At 45.8% G+C, this 18,121-nt stretch overlaps 1 protein-coding gene across 1 annotated transcript in view; it reads left to right on the top strand.

The window, feature by feature from the left end:
* Window positions 1–18,121, top strand: part of QSOX1 (quiescin sulfhydryl oxidase 1) — a 353,508-nt gene that overhangs the window by 242,993 nt on the left and 92,394 nt on the right. The window contains exon 7 of the mRNA XM_069232081.1: window positions 16,483–16,617. Coding sequence (XP_069088182.1) covers window positions 16,483–16,617 — 135 coding nt within the window. The remainder of the gene's footprint in view (window positions 1–16,482; window positions 16,618–18,121) is intronic.

Here is an 18,121-nt window from a genome sequence, read left to right as displayed (position 1 = left end):
TGGATTGTGGGAAAAGGAAAAATAAAATGATAATAACGCAATGTTATTATCATTTTATTTTTCCTGGGAGTAAGTGGCTTTTGCAGCACAAACTGTGGATGTATGCTTGACCGGCCGTGTTGGGCTGGGATAACAGACATGCACACTTTGCATGTTCTCTACCCAGCTGTAATGCACGACTTAGTGGAGAACATGCACAGGCTCCCAATACCCGTTTAAGCAGCAAAGCAGGCCGCTCAGACCAATCACGACACTGCTGTCATGCTGGTGACAGCGTTGTGATTGGCTGGGAGCCTGTGTGCAGCCAGGACAAGGACAGAGTGGAGACAAGCATGTCTCCCCCGAAGGTAAGCGTTTAAAAAAAAAATATATGTTCATCCTGCCCCGTCCCGGAAGCCTCGTTGAGTGGCAGCCGCCACTGCTGGCGGGGCTGCAGGCAACCGAGTTGAGTAAACATAAATAAATTCAGATGAGTAGTTAGCATATTTATAAATCAAGGAGCCGATCTGGCACCAAATTACAACCATAGAGAGATAAATACGAAAAAGCTGCAACGTTAATCATTCTGCTGTCAGTGGCCATCTGTAAAGATGCGAGGCTGGGAGCCAAACATGCACGCGAGGTAGAAAGGAGAATAATGCATCGGCAAGCACAAAGGAGGTGTTGATACGAACTGGGACATTAGGCAATCTCTCGTGTTAATACCCTTTTGGGATTCCGTCACCCTAAACTATAAACCTATCTACCTTTCATTAGGTCAAAAGACCTTTACCTGGTACGCGTAAGCAAAGTGCAGAACAATGTCAATATGAATGTGGAGAAGCCGTAAAGGCGTATGTACGTGGGAACAACATGCAGTGTAACAGCACAGTAATTGTTTTTCTTTTTTTCCTCTCTCAATCACGGTTATGATAAACCTGTAACTAAGAGGCTTGAAATGAGAAGGAACCTTATGCGGTTAGACTGATAGGCGTGTAATGCGCCTTTAGGCATAGGAGATTCCACACATCACTATGCAAATGTACAATTGTGAAAGCTGGAGTTTACAGCTCGGTATCCTTTTTGCGGGTGATAAAAGAAATAAATGAATGAATTAATGAAAAGACACTTGTATAGAGCTTAAGTATTACTTTCAGTGTCCCGGCGCTGAATAAACAACTGCAATATTAGAGATCCAGGACATTTATATTGATGCAAGGACCGTTTTTTAAATACTTTTCTAAACTGCAGTCAGTATTGGTTTTGTGAGGTTTGTGAAGCCGGTTCCAGGCTCGAGCAGCCAAAAACAAAACCGAAGAATTGCCTAAAGTGCCAAATTTGGCCTTGGTGATGACTACTGCAGTGTATCAGAGAAACGCGGAGAACTCGGTGGCTGGTACTTGGTAAACCTATCCAGTAGATACTGAGGGCACGAGCCATTGAAGGCCCGATTTACAAACATGAAGGCTTTAAACAGAATTCTTTGCTTGACTGGCAGCTAGTCATGGGTTCTAAGATAGTGTCACATGGTGGGGCATTTTAAGAAGTAGGTGCACTGCTGCATTTTGCAGCACCTGCAGCCTCTTGACCAGATCCTTAGCAAGACCCAATTAAAGGACATACTCCAGTCTGCATGTAATAAGGGCATGTTTTCTGGGATTGAAGTGGTATCAAGAAAATATATTTTTTCAAATGCCAGGAGCATCGCAAAACAGGAGTTCACTTCTGCCGCCACCTGCAACTTAAAGGAGAGATCATGATTGAATTTCACTCCTAAATTCTGTGCCGCTGTGGTTGGAGGAAGAGGGGCTGGCAAGGTATAAGGCCAACAATTTTCCCACCACCTGGACTGGAACACTTCAAATATCGGGATTTCGGTCTTCCCTAAATTGCACTGGAGATTGTTAATACGCATCCAATTCAGTACTGATCCTGAAAAGGACTTACAATAATTCTGTATCATTGATTCCTTCCTACTTTTGAACTAGAGAAGCAGGTGCATGTTGTCTGTTTGAGAATATCTGGAAACCTGTGAATTCCATCAGGGGGCCCAAGGGGGCTAATATAGATATGAAAAAGAGCAGCACACCCAGCTGAAGAGTGTTGGAGGCGAAAGTGAGTGGCCATCCACACAGCTTGGCTTCTGATTGTCAGGAAGGACTAGATCCAGCCAAGAGCCATTACCCCAGTCCCAATGTCGTCACAATGCTGTAGTATCAAACGCTGCCGATAGATCTAATAATAGGAAGGTTGTTTTACTCCTCTGATCTAATTTCCATTTGATGTAATTGTATATCTTCACAAACGGCATCTCTGTACTGCAACATGGGCAAAAGATTGATTGATTGATTAGGATGAAGCAGTCTAAATTGCTCAAGATAAGCTGAGAATTAAGACCCTTCTCTAGCATCTTAGAGACTGCTGCCTAAAGGGTCGAAAATTGGATAGCTGAGAAGCATCAGCCATAGATGTCTTTAGTAGTTTGAATCTTTGTACCCGTTTTCAGCTAGATGAAACGTGTGACGAGAGATGTGCTGAAGATTTGGTTAAAGACAAGGTTCATGACCTTGACTGCCGAAGCCAAGACCGATAGGGGGCAGGGGTCAACTGGAAAGCCTAACTTACAATCCAAGATCCCTTCTTTGTCTCAGGCATAGAAATAGTGTTAAAAAATTGCCATCTCTGAAGGTTCACCCCAAACTTTTTGCCCTCCTCCTCTTTTTCTGACCTCATTTTTGTTGGCTTTAGGACCCGGGCACTTAACCACTGCTAACCAGTGCAAAACTGCATGTGCTCTCTCCCTAAAATATGGTAACATTGGCTCATACCCAGTTGGCATATTTAATTCACTTGTAAGTTCCTAGTAAAGTGCACTACATGTCCCCGGGACCTGTAAATTAAATGCTACTAGTGGGCCTGTAGCACTGTAGCCACCCATCTAAGTAGCCACTTAACCATGTCTCAGGTCTGCCATTGTGGGGCCTGTGTGTGCAGTTTCACTGCCACTTCGACTTGGCATTTAAAACTATGTGCCAAGCCTCAAACTCCCCTTTTTAGGGTTGAGCCTGCGTTGCATGCGTATCGCAGCAAGACACTTTAGTTATTAGAAAAGGGCTCGGAGCCCTGTCAACATCACGTCAGTGTTTTTTATTGGTTCGTGGGCTTTCCTATTAAAATCTGCTTGCTTTCATTAGTCGAAGGCATGCTCACGTCATGCCTTTTCCGGTGGCTAGCCCTCCTCCAGCGCATCGACCAAGTACAGAAAACATGCGAGGCTCGCTGTTTTCTGTCTGACTCGTGGACTGCTTTTTCCCTATTTTACTAGCACGATTTCGCTTGGCAGAAGTCAGGCGCTTTACACAGTTAGCTGCACTTTTTCAGTTACGTACATAAGTACACTTTTGCCGATAGGTGAAAAGTCGGGTTAGGAGTTTACAATGCTATCAGCTCTAACATGAGCAAACGCGAGACCCGTTGCATTGCAAATACTTTACATATGTCACCCCTTCGTTAGGCCCTTGGTTACCCATAGGGCAAAATGCTATATAAGTAAAAGCCAAGACATGTACTTATGTGTTTTACATGTCCTGGTAGTGACCAACTCACAAATTTGTTTCTCACTACTGTGAGGACTGCTCCTCTCATAGGCCAGCATGACAACTGCCCTTATATAATATTTAAGTGGTAGATTCTGATCTGAAAGAGGTAGCCCTGTCATGTTTAGTGTGGCCAGAATGGTAATAGAAAATCCTGCTTACTGGTGAAGTTGGATGAATTTTCTACTTTAGAAATGCCAATTTTAGAAAGTGGGCATTTCTCTATACTTATTGCCTGTTGTGCCTTAAAGCCTGTCTCCAATCTACATCTGGGTTGTGCTGGTTGACACCTCCCCTTGTGCATTCCACCCAGACAGCCATAGACACATGAAACTCAGCCACATCTGGATTTCTCCTAAATACTGAATGGGTTTCCCTGGGCGGGAAGGGTCGAGGTGCTCTCTCTTATGCTGGAAAGGCCAGTAGCCTGACCCTACACAAAGGACTGATTGCCCCGACAGGGATCCTGGCAGACAGGGCTGGCTTGAAAGGAGACTTGTGCACTTCAAAACCACTCTTTAAAGTTTCACCCACTTCAAAGGCACTTTTGGGTTTATATACTGGGTCTCTGATCCCACCAAATCTGACACTTCTGGATCGACAACTGGACTTAGTCAGAGGGACTTCCTGGATGTCCAAAGGAGTCATCTGGACTGCTTTGCTGGAAGGATTGCTGCCTGCTGGCCCCTGACTTGCTGGAAGGAATCTGCCTTCCCCACAAATGCTATCCAAGGGCTTGGATTGGGCTTGCCTCCAGTTCCGAAGATTCAAGGCCACAAAGACTTCAACTAAAGAGAAGAAAATCTTCTCGAAATTGATGCAGTGCCTGCTTTGTGGCTGAAAAATCGCTATATTGCCTCTTGAATCAACACAGTGCCTGCTCCTTCTTACTAGCCCATCAAGGATTTTCAGTGCATCGTCCTTGGGCATCAAAATATCCCTGCATTGCAGTGAGGAACCAAGGCTGCGCTCCTGGAAATCGACACATCACCTTGCAGCATGGAAAGAAGCAATGCACTGTCTGCGCTGCTCCTGAAAATTCTATGCAGCACCTTATTTTTCAACGCATCTCCTCCTCTGTGGCCCCCATGCGTTTTTTTTTAACGCATTCCCCGGTACTTTGTGTTAAAAGGATACAACCACTGATTCTTAAAGATTGAGACTCATTTAAACCTTTAAAAAGTAATATCTTGACTTGTGCATATTGGATTTTTGATGTTTTAGTCTTATGTTATTCAGATAAATGTTATCTATTTTCCTAAACTGGTGTGGAATACTTTTTGTGATGTTTTCATTGTGTTATTGTATGAGTTATTGCACAAATACTTTACACATTGCCTTCTAAGTTAAGCCTGCCTGCTCTGTGCCGAGCTACCAGAGGATGAGCACAGGATAGTTTAGGTTGTGTAGTGACTTACCCTGACTATGATTGTGGTCCCTAGGTTTCTACTTGAGAAGGGCTCTTCTGAGGAGCTACCTGCAGCAGTTGAGGGGACACCCCTAGATTTGTGCTACCTGTGAGGGCAAGAAGCAGTGCCTGCAGTCATGGCCTGACTGCAGAGGAAAATAGAGAGAAATCGAGCTCCAGAGCTGCCAAAATTAAAAATAGAGGCTGAAAGGGAAGCCAAGCAGGCTGAAAGAGCCTTCACAGAGAAGAAACTGTTGTTGGCTGATGAATTGAGTCTAAAGGAGCTGGAACTCAGCAACAGGCAGATTCCAGCAGTGATGGTGGCAGCATGCATACAGTACCTGATGGAGACAAGAAGGTTCGTATACCCAAGGACTTGGTGTCCAGTTATTTGGTGTGAGATGACATTGATAAGTGGTTTTCTGCTTATGAAGTTGCACTGAGGGTACATAGGGTTCCTAAAGAGGGCTGGGGGCAGGCCTGTAGAAACACATGCCAATACTTGTGAGGGACACACTTCTAACAATACAGGTTGGGGACCAGACCAAGTACACGCCAATGAAAACCATTTTGATTGTCAAATTTGGACTGACCCCTGAGGAGCATTGCCAAAGATTCATGAACAGTCCCACCAAGCTCCCCAACCAATCCTGGATTGACTTCATTGATTACTCCAGTAAGGCACTGAATGGCTGGGTGCAAGGCAGCAAAGTTAATGATTATGTTGGGTTATACAATTTAATCATGAGAGAGCACCTGCTCAGTATCTGTTTTACAGAGTTGCGCCAGCACCTAGTTCACAGTAAGCTGAATGATTCTAGGTAGCCCAGCGGTCCACATCCTCAGCAAGCTAACACCAGGGTGTCCAAGAAGGTACCTGGGAATGACCCCAAGAAGGGTGATTCAGGTTTCCCCCAGCAGAGCGAGGGGGAGGTTAAAGATGAGCCAGACAAACCCCAGAGTAAGGGGGAGGAAAGGGTTCACATGTCCCAACAGACTGGTGGTTCTGGTGGGCCTGCCCAGGGCACCCTATTTCTAACCTCAGCGCTTTGAGTGCTCCCAGCTAGGATACAAACAAGGGGGGTGGACTCTGTCCAAAGAAACCACCCACTGGTGAAACCTCTACAGGGGTGGCCAAAGTGGCCTTGGGGAAAGTAGTCCCCAGGGGCAGGTCATAGACCATACCATAATCGACTCAGAGGGTGAGCTGGTGATCCGTGAGGTTGGGAGTCATCACTTCCATCAAGTGGGAGTGAATAGGTTACCAGTCACTGCTCTGAGGGACACTGAGGTTAGTCATTCCATGATGGTGGAGAGACTAGTTTTGCCAGAGAAGTACACCGGTCAGGTGTGTAGGTTAGGGTGACTCCAGCCTATGTGGAGGACTTTTTTCCATCCTATGGCCCTGGAATCCCTGGGGTGGGGTGGGGCAGTGACCCAGAGGAGGGTCATAGTTAGTCCCCTGACGCCATAGACTGCATTTTGGGACATGAGTTACCCCTGGTGGCAAGAGAACTGGGAAGGATGCCCCCCTAAGGGTGCCCCAACAGTTCAGTTGCCTGGAAGTACCACTCCCCAGAGGAGGGTACAGAGGCCCGGATGAAGTGGCAAGGTGATTGAAAACTCTTCATCCCTGTCTCCTGTTTAGCCTCAGGGTACAGACCCTGGGTTGATTGACCAATGTCAGGATAGCACCCCTGAATTGGCTGGAGGTAGAGTGGAAGTAGGGCACAAAATGCCTGGGGCTACTGCCCCGTACTCTGAGATGCCTCAGAGGTCAGGGAAACCTCAGGAGCCCATAGGGAACTCCCTGCCAGCCCCAAGGCTGGAGGAGAAGCTTACTCAATGGCCCTGATTAGGACCTCCACTTAGCAGTGGGTGGCCTGGGGCCTGGCTCTTCACATTGACAGCTGTCAGGGGCCTCTGTTGGTTGCTGTCCCTGTGGACAGTTTTCCCTGGGTTGGGGACAGAGGTCAGACCCAAAGAGTGGAATTGGCCACATCACTTTGTTGGCCATGGTGGTACTGTCTGCCTATTGGGATGCGTCTGTGAGCAAATTAAGGTTAGGAGCTTCACATTTGGCGTCCGCAGAAGAGGAGAAGAATTCTCCATGGGTCAGTTCAGTGGCCCCAGACAGTATGGCCAGAGAGACCCAAGTGAGGTCAGAAAGGCTTAGAACTGGCTGTTGCACCTGCAGTAGTAGGTCATTGTCCACGTTCTGTCACCCTAAACATGGAAGTCCATCAAGGTATTGATTAGTCTACCCCGGATTTAGACTGGAAGGGGGTGTGTTGGAAAATGGCCCTCTCTGAAGGGTCACCCCAAACTTTTAGCCTTCCTCTTCCTCTTTTTCTGACCTCGTTTCTGTTGGCTTTAGGACTCTGGGCACTTTCTCACTGCTAACCACTTCTAAAGTGCATGTGCTCTCTCCCTAAAACATGGTTACTTTGGATCATACCCAATTGGCATATTTTTTTTTTTTTGTAAGTCCCTAGTAAAGTGCAGTACATGTGCCCAGGGCCTGTAAATTAAATGCTACTAGCGGGCCTGCGACACTGATTGTGCCACCACATAAGTAGCCCCTTAACCATGCCTCAGATCTGCCATTGCTAGGCTTGTATGTGCAGTTTGCCACTTCGACTTGGCACTTTTTCTACATATAAGGCACCCCTAAGGTAGCCCCTGCTCTAAGTAACCCATAGGGCAGGTGCTATGTAAGTAAAAGGGAGGCTATATACTTGTGTGTTTTACATTTCCTGGTAGTGAAAAACTCACAAATTCATTAGAACTGCCCTTATATACTTTTAAGTGGTAGATTCTGAGTTGAAAGGAATAGCCCTGCCATGTTTAGTATGGCCAGAATGGTAATAGAAATTCCTGCTTACTGGTGAATTTGGATTTAATATTACTATTTTAGAAGTGCCACTTACAGAAAGTGGGCATTTCTCTACACTTACTGCCTTCTGTGCCTTACACCTTGTCTCCAATCCATGTCTGGACTGTGCTGGTTGACAGCTCCCCTTGTGCATTCCACCCAGACAGCCATAAACACAGGACACTCAGCAACATCTGCATTCATCTGCATACTGAATGGGTTTTCCTGGGCAGGAAGGATAGAGGGGCTCTTAGTTACACTTCCACTTGCCTAACCCCACACAAAGGACTGATGACCATCCCCCCCCCCTTCCAACCCCAAGGATTCTGGCAGACATGGCTAGGTTGAAAAGGGGACCCTGTGCACTTCAAAACTACTCTTTGACGTTTCACCCACTTCAAAGGCACTTTAGGGTGTATACATACTGGGTCTCTGACCCCACCAATTCAGACACTTCTGGATCTACAACTGGACTCTGTCAAAGGGGCTGCCCAGCCGCCCAAAGGACTCATCTGGACTGCTATGTTGGAAGGATTGCTGCCCTGCTTGTTACCCTGCTGCCTGCTGGCCTCTGACTCTATTGGAAGGACTCTGCCTTCCTCACAAGTGCTCTCCAGGGGCTTGGGTTGAGCTTGATTGCTGTTTTGAAGTTTCAGGACCACAAAGACTTCACCCAAAGAGAAGAAAATCCCCATGCCTCTGAAAATCTATGCAATGCCTGCAGTGATCGATGCAGCACCTGGCTCGCGGGTGAATAATCGACACATTGCCTACCGGATCGATGCAACACCTGCTCCTTCTTACCAGAGCGTCAAGGATTTTCAGCGCATCATTCCTGGGTGTAAAAAAAAAAAAACCTACATCGCAGTAACGAACCAAGCCTACACTCCTGGAAATCGTTGCATCACCTTACAGTGTGGAAAGCAACAACGCATCGTCTGTGCCAAACCAGAAAAGATGATGCATCGCCTTATTTTTCAATGCATATCCTCCTCCTCCGCGGCCCCGTGCGTCTTTATTTTTGAGGCATCCCAGGTATTGTGTGTTAAAAGGATACAACCACTGATTCTTAAGAATTGAGACTCATTTAAAACTTTAAGAAGTGATATTTTGACTTGTGCATATTGTATTTTTGCTGTTTTGGTCTCAAGTTATTCAGATAAATGTTATCTATTTTCCTAAACTGGGGTGGAGTACTACTTATTGTGGTGTTTTCACTGTGTTACTGTATGATTTATTGCACAATTACTTCACACATTGCCTCCTAAGTTAAGCCTGCCTGCTCTGTGCCAAGCTACCAGGGTGAGCACAGGATAATTTAGGTTGTGTAGTGACTTACCCTGACTATGATTTTGGTCCCTACTTGTACAAGGGTGTATATCTCTGCCAACTAGAGACCCAAATAGCATAGAACTTGTATAAAGCACAGAGACCAGAAAGTCCTATGGACAATTAAGGAGAAAGACTTCACCGTTATCAACTCTTAGCTAAAATGGATTTTAGAGATTTTATATTCATAAAAAAGCTGATCAGTTGTTACATAGCTCAGAGGAGGCAATACTGTCCTTTTTTGCACACTTCGAGATTAAGAATTGTTTTTGTGTTTTAAAAAAATTTCACATGGTTTATTAGAGTCTGCATTGATGTATCGCTCAAAAAGGTGGTTTAGGCTATTTTTACTGCCACATGATATTTTTTTCAGTGCCTTCATGTGAGTTGCTTTACCCTAAGGTCGATGGTGCACCGCAAGGCTCTTTCCAGGTGCTTGTGATGTTGTTTATCAAGCACAAGCGAGGAGGAGAACTGGGGGCTGAAGGGCAGTGTTTAAAATCAGAACGCTGTTTTAGCTGGCCGGCTTATGAGTGGCCCACCTATTCACGGCCTCCACGTCATCTGTAATGTCACCCGAAAGAGTGCGGAGAGAGTTCGAGAGCTAATTAATTAGATCCTCCGATATGACTTTACTCCAAGTGCTGAAAGAAGGGACTTAGTAGACTTTTTATAACTCTAGCATTACACTAACACAAATGGATGTCCTATTACCTGCAGTGGATAGAATAAGCCAAGCTTGAGAAATTGCGGTTTTGGTTCCATAAACAAGATAGAATTGTTTAGCTTCACATTGGGGTTATTGCGATCAAAGCTGGGGAGTATATAACAAACAATATTTGAACATGAAATTTAGATTATTAGAAAAAAAATCTGATATATTGTGAGGGAATAATGGAGGATGTACGAGCTGAACTTGATCTATTGGCACTACAACGAATCTGTGAAACTCAGTGAAATTGTATTTATATTCATGAAGGTAATCCGTAGTTTTGATTAAAATAATTAAGACCACACAAACGCACAATATGCAGGATTTCCCTTTTTCTTGATAATTGAACAACCATGTATGAATTACTGGAATCATTCAAAATGATTGTGAGAATATTGCATATACAATGTAATTGAGCATTGGACAAATAAGTTAGACAAGCCTTTTTTTGTATTTTCTTTCTCGCTTTTGCTCTTTTTGTCAGTTAAAAGGAAAGCAGAAGCAAAATACCAATGTGGATTTTGTAGGTATGCGGAAACACATTAGATGCAATTGTACATAAGTAATGCCTTGAGGAAGCAGAACGCGAAACACGTGTTGGCACAAATTAAAACTAAATATATTTGCTTTGCATTACAGATACATTTGGCAAAAAAGCAAAACTGAATACATTCAGATTATATGACAAATACTGATGTTTTGAAACTGGGAGATTTAAAGCTAAAACAAGATGAAAGAAATAAGAATGGGCAACGTTATTTAAGTGCATAACAATATTCATGAAATGTGTAAGTTTCAAATATTGAAGACAAACAAGTATATGAGCACCACATCGTTATGATAAGCTGTACTGTACTGTTTCTTGACTGCTGTTTTTGGCCGATGACGGGAATTCTGTCTTTGGGTTGAGCTTCGGGTATGCGCGTGACACACTGGGATGGATGGCGTGCAGGCAGTATGTGAGGCGTTGGATGGCTGAAGCAGAGGAGACTTTCAGCTACTGGTATCTTTAGATGAGCGAGTGCCACCTTGGGTCTTCCAGTACTCCAGATCATATCATCTAACAAGGGGATTAAGGGCCAGATGTACCAAAGGATTTTACCCATTCTGTCTCTATGGGAAAAAGCGTTCGTACGGGCCCTTAGTCCTTAAATATAATCTATTGTGCAGCCATTGGTGTGGTAATGAAAAAATACCGCAGTCCGGGTAATATCACCAATTTAGGGTGTTTCTGCCCATTCTGAAAAGTGGAAGCATACACCATAATGAGATTGAGCCCCAAACTCCCATTAATTTTGTAGCTCATTTATTGTCTGTAACTTGGTTATATATCTGAACCCCCTAAAAATCTGAAGTTGCGTCCTCCCTCTTCAAAAACATTGTCCGTAAATCATGCAGGATTGAAGCATTGTGGTGCTGGAAAGAAAATGGACACAATCTGCCTTTCTTCACAGCGTGCTCGGAGAGTGCTCTTTTTTGCTGGAAATCGGCCAGGGGCCACAGAGGGTCGCCCCTGCTCACTGTTTTACCTGTAGGGGGGTTATTGCTGTGTTTGTAGTTGGAAAGCAGATGCTTCAAGGTGGGAAGTGTAGGGTGGAAGGAGGGTTGGGTTACTGTTTTTTCCTGTTGCGGACTGCCTGAAATGTTATTCGATGTTCTTCTGTTTTGTTCTGTTACACGCTCACACATTGTGGAGCCTCACTCCAATCTCATGTAGGTGGCGTGTTATAGCTGCTCTAATGCAATGGATAGGAACATAGCAATGGTCAGCTGGAACATGAATGGTCTCAATGACAAAATCAAGCGGGTCGGTCCTACCATATGCCAGAAGACATTGCCCTGTGGCGCTCTTGTTTCAGGAAACGCACCTCTGCTAGGAACCAACTGCTATTTCCTAGGGCGACATGGCTATACCAGAGTCTACTATTCGGGCTACACGAGGAGATTTTGGGGAGGAGGTACTGGAAGATGGTGGCCATACACCCATAAAACCTAGCTACAGAGCTGCGGTCCACGCAGAGAGAAATTTTAAGGGAATCGGACCGCTTAACAAGGGAGTTTGGGTCCCACTTCCAGACTCAGAAAGCCTTTTGGCAGCCAGAGACTAGAATGGGACATTCATGACTTGTTGGTCTGCACGCTTAATATCAAGGAGAACGACAGTCTGGCCCTACTGCAGCAGAGATCTAATGGGCAGTATCGTCTATGCCCTCAGGGAAGACCACAGATCCGAATGGGTTCCCTTTGGAGTTATGTAAAAATATTCCTCCTTATTGATCCCTCACCTCCTAGCGCTCTATAAAGATGCCTGCAGAGGAAGGGAACTCCCAAGGGACCTCTGAGAGGTGACCATCCCAGTAATTCTGAAACCTGGAACACCCCCAAAAGATAGCGGGTCCTATTGCCCTATCTCCCTCATTAATTTGGAAGTGAAAATTCTGGCCAAAGTGCTGGCAATGCTCCCAGTCACAGTGATACACTTGGTTGTCCACCCTGACCAAAAAAGCTTTAATCCTGGGAGGAGCACCAGGCACTGCCTCTGGTGACTGCACTTCACGCTGGACTGCTTAGACGAACTCCAAGACGATGCAGCGCACAGACATAGAGTGGTAGTTCGACTGTACACTGACCCTTTCTCCTGGCTGTTCTTCAAAAGATGCAATTTGGCCTGCGATTTAGGAACTGGGTGTCTCCTCTTTATTCAGATGTGTATGCCTGGGACTACGTGAATGGAGCCCTTTCGTGTCAATGCCCTGCTATTCGCCCTGGTGTTAGAGATTCTGGCGGAGCTCATCCAAGCTGATGCCAGCTGGGGCAGCTTTACATGGAGGGGAGTACAGAGGACTGTATGCTGATGATATGCTCCTCTTCCTGCAGAGACTTAGTGAGAAGCTCCCACGGCTGATGGGATATTCCTGATCTATGGGAAGCCTCCCGGCTCAAGGTTAACCGGGGAAATCGGCCCTGATGCCCCTGCAGGGAATGATACTAGGAGGGAGGGTTAACTTCCAGTTAAGAGTGGCCGGTGATAGTTTTTCTTATTTGGGTATGACACAGGCCCTCACTGAGCGCAGCTACTAGGAACTCAACATTGCCCCACAGATGCCCAGAACACAGCAAGCCATGGAAGAGTGGTCGAACTACCCCTCTCGATTGTGGACAGGGGTTCCCTCTTCCAGATGGCGGCCCTTCCCCACTTTTTATGCATGCTACAACATTATACATACCCACTACAACCCATCTTCTTTACAGACTTATAGGCCCAAATCTCTAGTTTTCTCTGGGCAGGCCAGGCTCCTAGAGTATCCTTCGTAAAATACAAAATTCCCATTTGAGGCGGGATTTGGATGGCCAAGTATTAAGCCAAGTAATATATTTTGGCAGTGCAGTTGGTCACCATTAATGACTGGTTCTGTGCAGACAGAGATGAGCCTGGGCATAGGTTTGAGTTTGAACTGCTGCGCCCATATGAGCTATTTTAGTTACTGTATGGCAGATCACGCCCTCATCCAATGTTAGTACTTGGTGCTTTGCCACATGAAATGGTAGGGCACCCATACCGGAGCAACACCACCCCCACCCCATGGGACTTGGCTATCTGAATCGGCCAGATTGGCTGGCTTCTGCTCTTGGGATCTCATTGGCATTCCTACACTAAGGGATGTGTTGGTGGGTGAGGGGGGGGGGAATTAAATCTGTCCAGGAACTCACAGTGGAGTTCAGTCTGTACCCATCCCAATTTAACAAATACCTCCAGCTGCGCCATGCCCTTGACAAATACAGGGCGAGACTATACACCCTCCTGGAATTCAGCCCGCTGGACTGTAAACTGATCATAGACAACTGCAAAGGGGTGGCATCTCGCCTCTCTATAAGATACTAGCAACCAACACACCGAGCCCCTTGCTCACTCTTAGGGTTATGTAAGAAGGTGACATGGGCACCCTAGATGACGATGAATCAGTGGAAGCGAATATGGCCTCACAGGAACTGGCTATTTCCATGTGCTTGGGTCTGATCAAATTCAAAATTGTTCACCATATCTCTCCCGAGAGACTCTGGCACATGGTGCTTGCTCTGGAGTCGAAGTATCTTTTCTGCTGCCACTCCCTGGGCTCCCTCTACGGTGTGCTGTGGGACTTGCCCGGTGGGGAGGGGGTACTGGCTGGAGATCAACAGCATGATCGGGTGGATTGTTGGCCGTAGGCTGAAGCTAGACCCCAAAATTATGTAGTTGGGGATTATGGGTGAGATGGGGAGACCCGTACTATGCACTCTCCTGGCCACAGAGTGCCTGGTAGCCAAGCGAGACCTGGCCCAGCACTGGAGATGCAAACTAGCTCCACCAAAGCATGAGTGGGCAAGAGGCATGGACTACTGTGCTGCGATGGCAAAACTGGTATACAAGCGCATTTGGGTACCTTGAAAGAACTGTCATGGACTTCTTGGTTGAACAATTCTGGGGCATGTTGGGAAGGCCATCTGCCTCTGGGCTGCTGCGAGGCAGAAATATATTTTATTTGTAAGATGCATTCTGTGCTGTGATTGGCCTGATTAGATGCTGTACGGCTTCCATGGTGTTAATGTTACACTGTATAGCTAATATCCTAAATCCTGTGTTTGGACGCGGGATCATTTGGGCTGCAGATGTAACAGTACTGATGTTTTTCTATTTTTGTTTATGTATAAAACAATAAAATGTTATTAAAAAAAAGTATGCCAAGGCTCTGTGGCTTTGCCCCTGGTATGAACCCACTCATGCCACTCCTCAGCTGGTTTTCAGTGCAACGCTGCTCACATCTACAGCCACTCCACACCCCACATCTCTCATTGTAGGGGCAGTTCGACTGCTACACGAGCTCCTGATCTGGGGGTGTTCGCACATACCCTGACTTTGGACTCCTAATGGCGACCCTTGGTGCAGCTGGAGCTGGAATGTGCTCCTCTACCCCTTGGGTCCTGTGATGTTCTCCCACAGCAGCTCCCCAAGGGATTTCCGCATATAGGTCCCCTTTTGCACTTGCTGCTATTGGCCAGCAACGTTCAAACCCTGCCACTTGCCATCAGCACCTACCACAGTTGACAGACCTTTTGGTGTCTGCGATAAAGCTGGGAGACAACCTACTAGTTCCAAAAGGGCTCCTTTGGTAGTCTCCCAACTACTGGTACTGGCTGCCCACTGGGCGTGTCAGAATATTTGTTGACGAAGGCCCACCAGCAGAGAAGCCGGTATGGAACATGTTCTTCTCCATTTTCAGTGGACCACACACTGTACTTATTGTGCTCAAAGAAATTTTACCACCAATTGAAGCCCTGTTTACCATCAGTTCCCAGGTACAATGGCAAGCATTCCAGACCTCCGTTTTGAGTCTGGCGTGGGTGTCTAGCGGGGACTTAATCAACTCAATAAAGAATTTCACAAACTAAAGAATGTTGTATCCTTCACAAGCAGGATTTATATTAGGCGCTTTCTAAAGAGGACAGATTTGTGAAATTGGTGTTTTCTCCTAGTTCCTGTTTAGTATATTTCATAGGCATAATGCGGTGTTGAGAAAGCATCCATGGTTCATTCTTGAATGGCCTTAGACTTCCACATGAATCAGACTCTGTTTTTATCAGTATTCTTTCAGAGTCTTGATTTCGTAACTAAGAGGGCATTGCCAGAATTAACAAATGCAGTGAATATAAAGATTAATGTGTTGGTTTTGTTTAAATGTTATGTGGCAAGACGTATTTACTCAAGCGTTACCACAGTAACATGAAATTGTCACCTCAGCTGCTCCCTTCTCCCTTAAAACACTGTGTGATAATCTGTTAAAGAATGTGACTGTTAAAAATCTGGTTCTGGTAAATAAATGTACTTAGCTTTAAATACTATTCTTCGGTTCTGGTATTTGTTATAGATTCACATGTGGCCCATCATCCTTCCATGCTAAGGGTTTGTTTAGGGTGGGCACCTGCCCGTTTTCACATATTGCTTAATTGTCTGCCATTTGTCTCTTGCTTGCACCTCCATGCTTCTGTGTCCATACTTCTCCAACCTTATTTATCATGAGGATTAGTTCTGCATCTCCACCACTCTCCTGCCATGTATCTCAGCATCCTTCATCATGTGTCACTCATACATTGCTGCCACCCTTTTTAGTGTACCTTAGCATCTTGCCATCATGTGCCTCACTCCCCATCCTACACAAACTCTTTCCTTGTATCTAACATTTACCATATGCCTCAAACCTGCACCCCCATGATTCGCTTGCCATCTATCTTGTTGTTTACCTTCTGTCTCAGTCCTTTGTCTCCTTCTGTCTCACCATATCTTATTGAGCTTTTACCATATGTCTCACTTCTGGATCCGCAGGTGTCTTTATGAAGATGTCATCTACCTTAACCATGAGCCTTATTTACACGTCTTTTGTCTCCAATCCTTTTCTGTCGGTCTCTTTGACCATTATATCCTCACATCTACTCTTTTCAACCCATTTTTATCGTGTCATTTCTGCATCTCCACAAGTATGTCTCTGTGTATCTACAGTCATTACTATGTGCCTCAGTCAAGCTTGCATTATCGTATTGTCTTCATCAGGCGGAAAGAAGATCGTTTGTCCTATAGAAACTTCCTGCGTTCGCTACGTGGAGTCCGGCGAGGGACCTTCCAACTTCTGGGGCAGAAGCAAACCTCCGACGAAAAGGAGACCATTGTTTGGAGACAAGCAGACAGGTGAGGACAGGACACCGCTCATGATGCCAGATCACTGTTCTCACCGAAGGTCTGCTCGCAGTTACCATAGCGTTGTCCACGCTCAATATAGTGCCGCTTACAGTCCCTATAACTGTGCTGCTCAAGTTCCAGGTAGGCATACTGACGCTTGTCATAGCACTGCCTGCATTCACCACATCATTCCCACTCACCGTGTCACTGCTCTCTCAGGAGGCCATAGTTGCCCTAGTGGCCCTCCTGTGTCTCTCCCACTAGCACCCATTTCTTCTTTTTTATAAGCCCTCTGTTTGGGTTTGCTAGCCCTCACCTCTCTTTCCCCAGCCCTCGCCTTTTCCTAAGCCCTTTTCGATTCTCTTTTTTTTCAGCCCTCTGTTCTCTTGCCAGCCCTTTCTTCTCTTGTCACCCTGTTCTCTTTTTTCAGCTCCGTTCTCTGTTTAGCACCCGTTCCCTTTTAATAGGCCCTGTTTTAATTTTTTAATTTCTCTATTCGCTTTTTTCATCCCTCTGTCCTCTTTTGTCATCTCTCCGTTCTCTGTAGTCAGCCTTGTTCTCTCTTTCTCCCTACTGTTAGTCTCCCTCCTATATCTCTCATCTCTCCAAACCCTCTCCTCCCTCGACCCTTCAGGGAATGATGGTAAAAAAAACAATGGGACAATGAAATTCAAGGTAATACAGTATTGAGGCAGGAAGGGGTGAAAGAAGGAAACAGGTTATCATTCGCGCAGGAACTGCTTAAACAGGTGTGTCTTGAATTGTTTCTTGAATGCAGGGGATGAAGTTAGTTTTGTGGGGTTTTCTGGAAGAGTAATCCATGCTGAAATGGCAGCTCTTGGGAAGGACTGCTCGCTTTCAAAGGCTGTCTTCCTCCAGTCATCCGTCCTTGCTTCTTAGGCCCCTGGGTTGACTCTCGATTGAACCCTAATAAACACCCCAGTCTCCCTCGTACTTGTCCTCCTTAAAACCGTGCAGCCCTTTGACCGACTGCCTTTGTGTACATTCTGAAACAGTCCATGGGCCTGAAAACTGCTGTTCTGTGACCAAAGTGAACACAGCCCTCCGTTGTTTTTCTGACTTTACCTACGGTATGTTTCCCCGGCTCCTTTGCCCCAATAACATTCTCTCCAATTAATGGAGAGAGTTACAAGTTGCAGCATAGTCAGTCTCGGTTTAACTCAAGCAAGTGTCATTCCTTTTCTCCTTGGGTCCTCTCCCTGCTCTTCCATTCATAACTTGACGGATGTTACACCGCTAAGTGGCTAAAATGGAAATTCTCTAAGGACAGTGGCAAAAAGTAACCTCGGGGCACAGACATAACCTGTGCTTTCTTTGTTATCCCATGTAGCGCTTTCTTCTTTGTAGCTGCTCGGCCAAGTCAAGACCTGATGCCAAAGCCACTTTGCGTTGCAATTGCTCCCAAATCCAGCTCCTCTGGCTGTTGACGCACATGCATTCTGTTTCTAGTTTGTGTTTTCCCTGTTCAGCAGTTTATGGTGCACAAGTTAAG

This window comes from Pleurodeles waltl, chromosome 4_2 (genome assembly GCF_031143425.1).
Source record: "Pleurodeles waltl isolate 20211129_DDA chromosome 4_2, aPleWal1.hap1.20221129, whole genome shotgun sequence".
NCBI lineage: Eukaryota > Metazoa > Chordata > Amphibia > Caudata > Salamandridae > Pleurodeles > Pleurodeles waltl.
The sequence above is the reverse complement of the archived record's forward strand: the minus strand, read 5'-3'. Positions and strand labels throughout refer to the sequence as shown.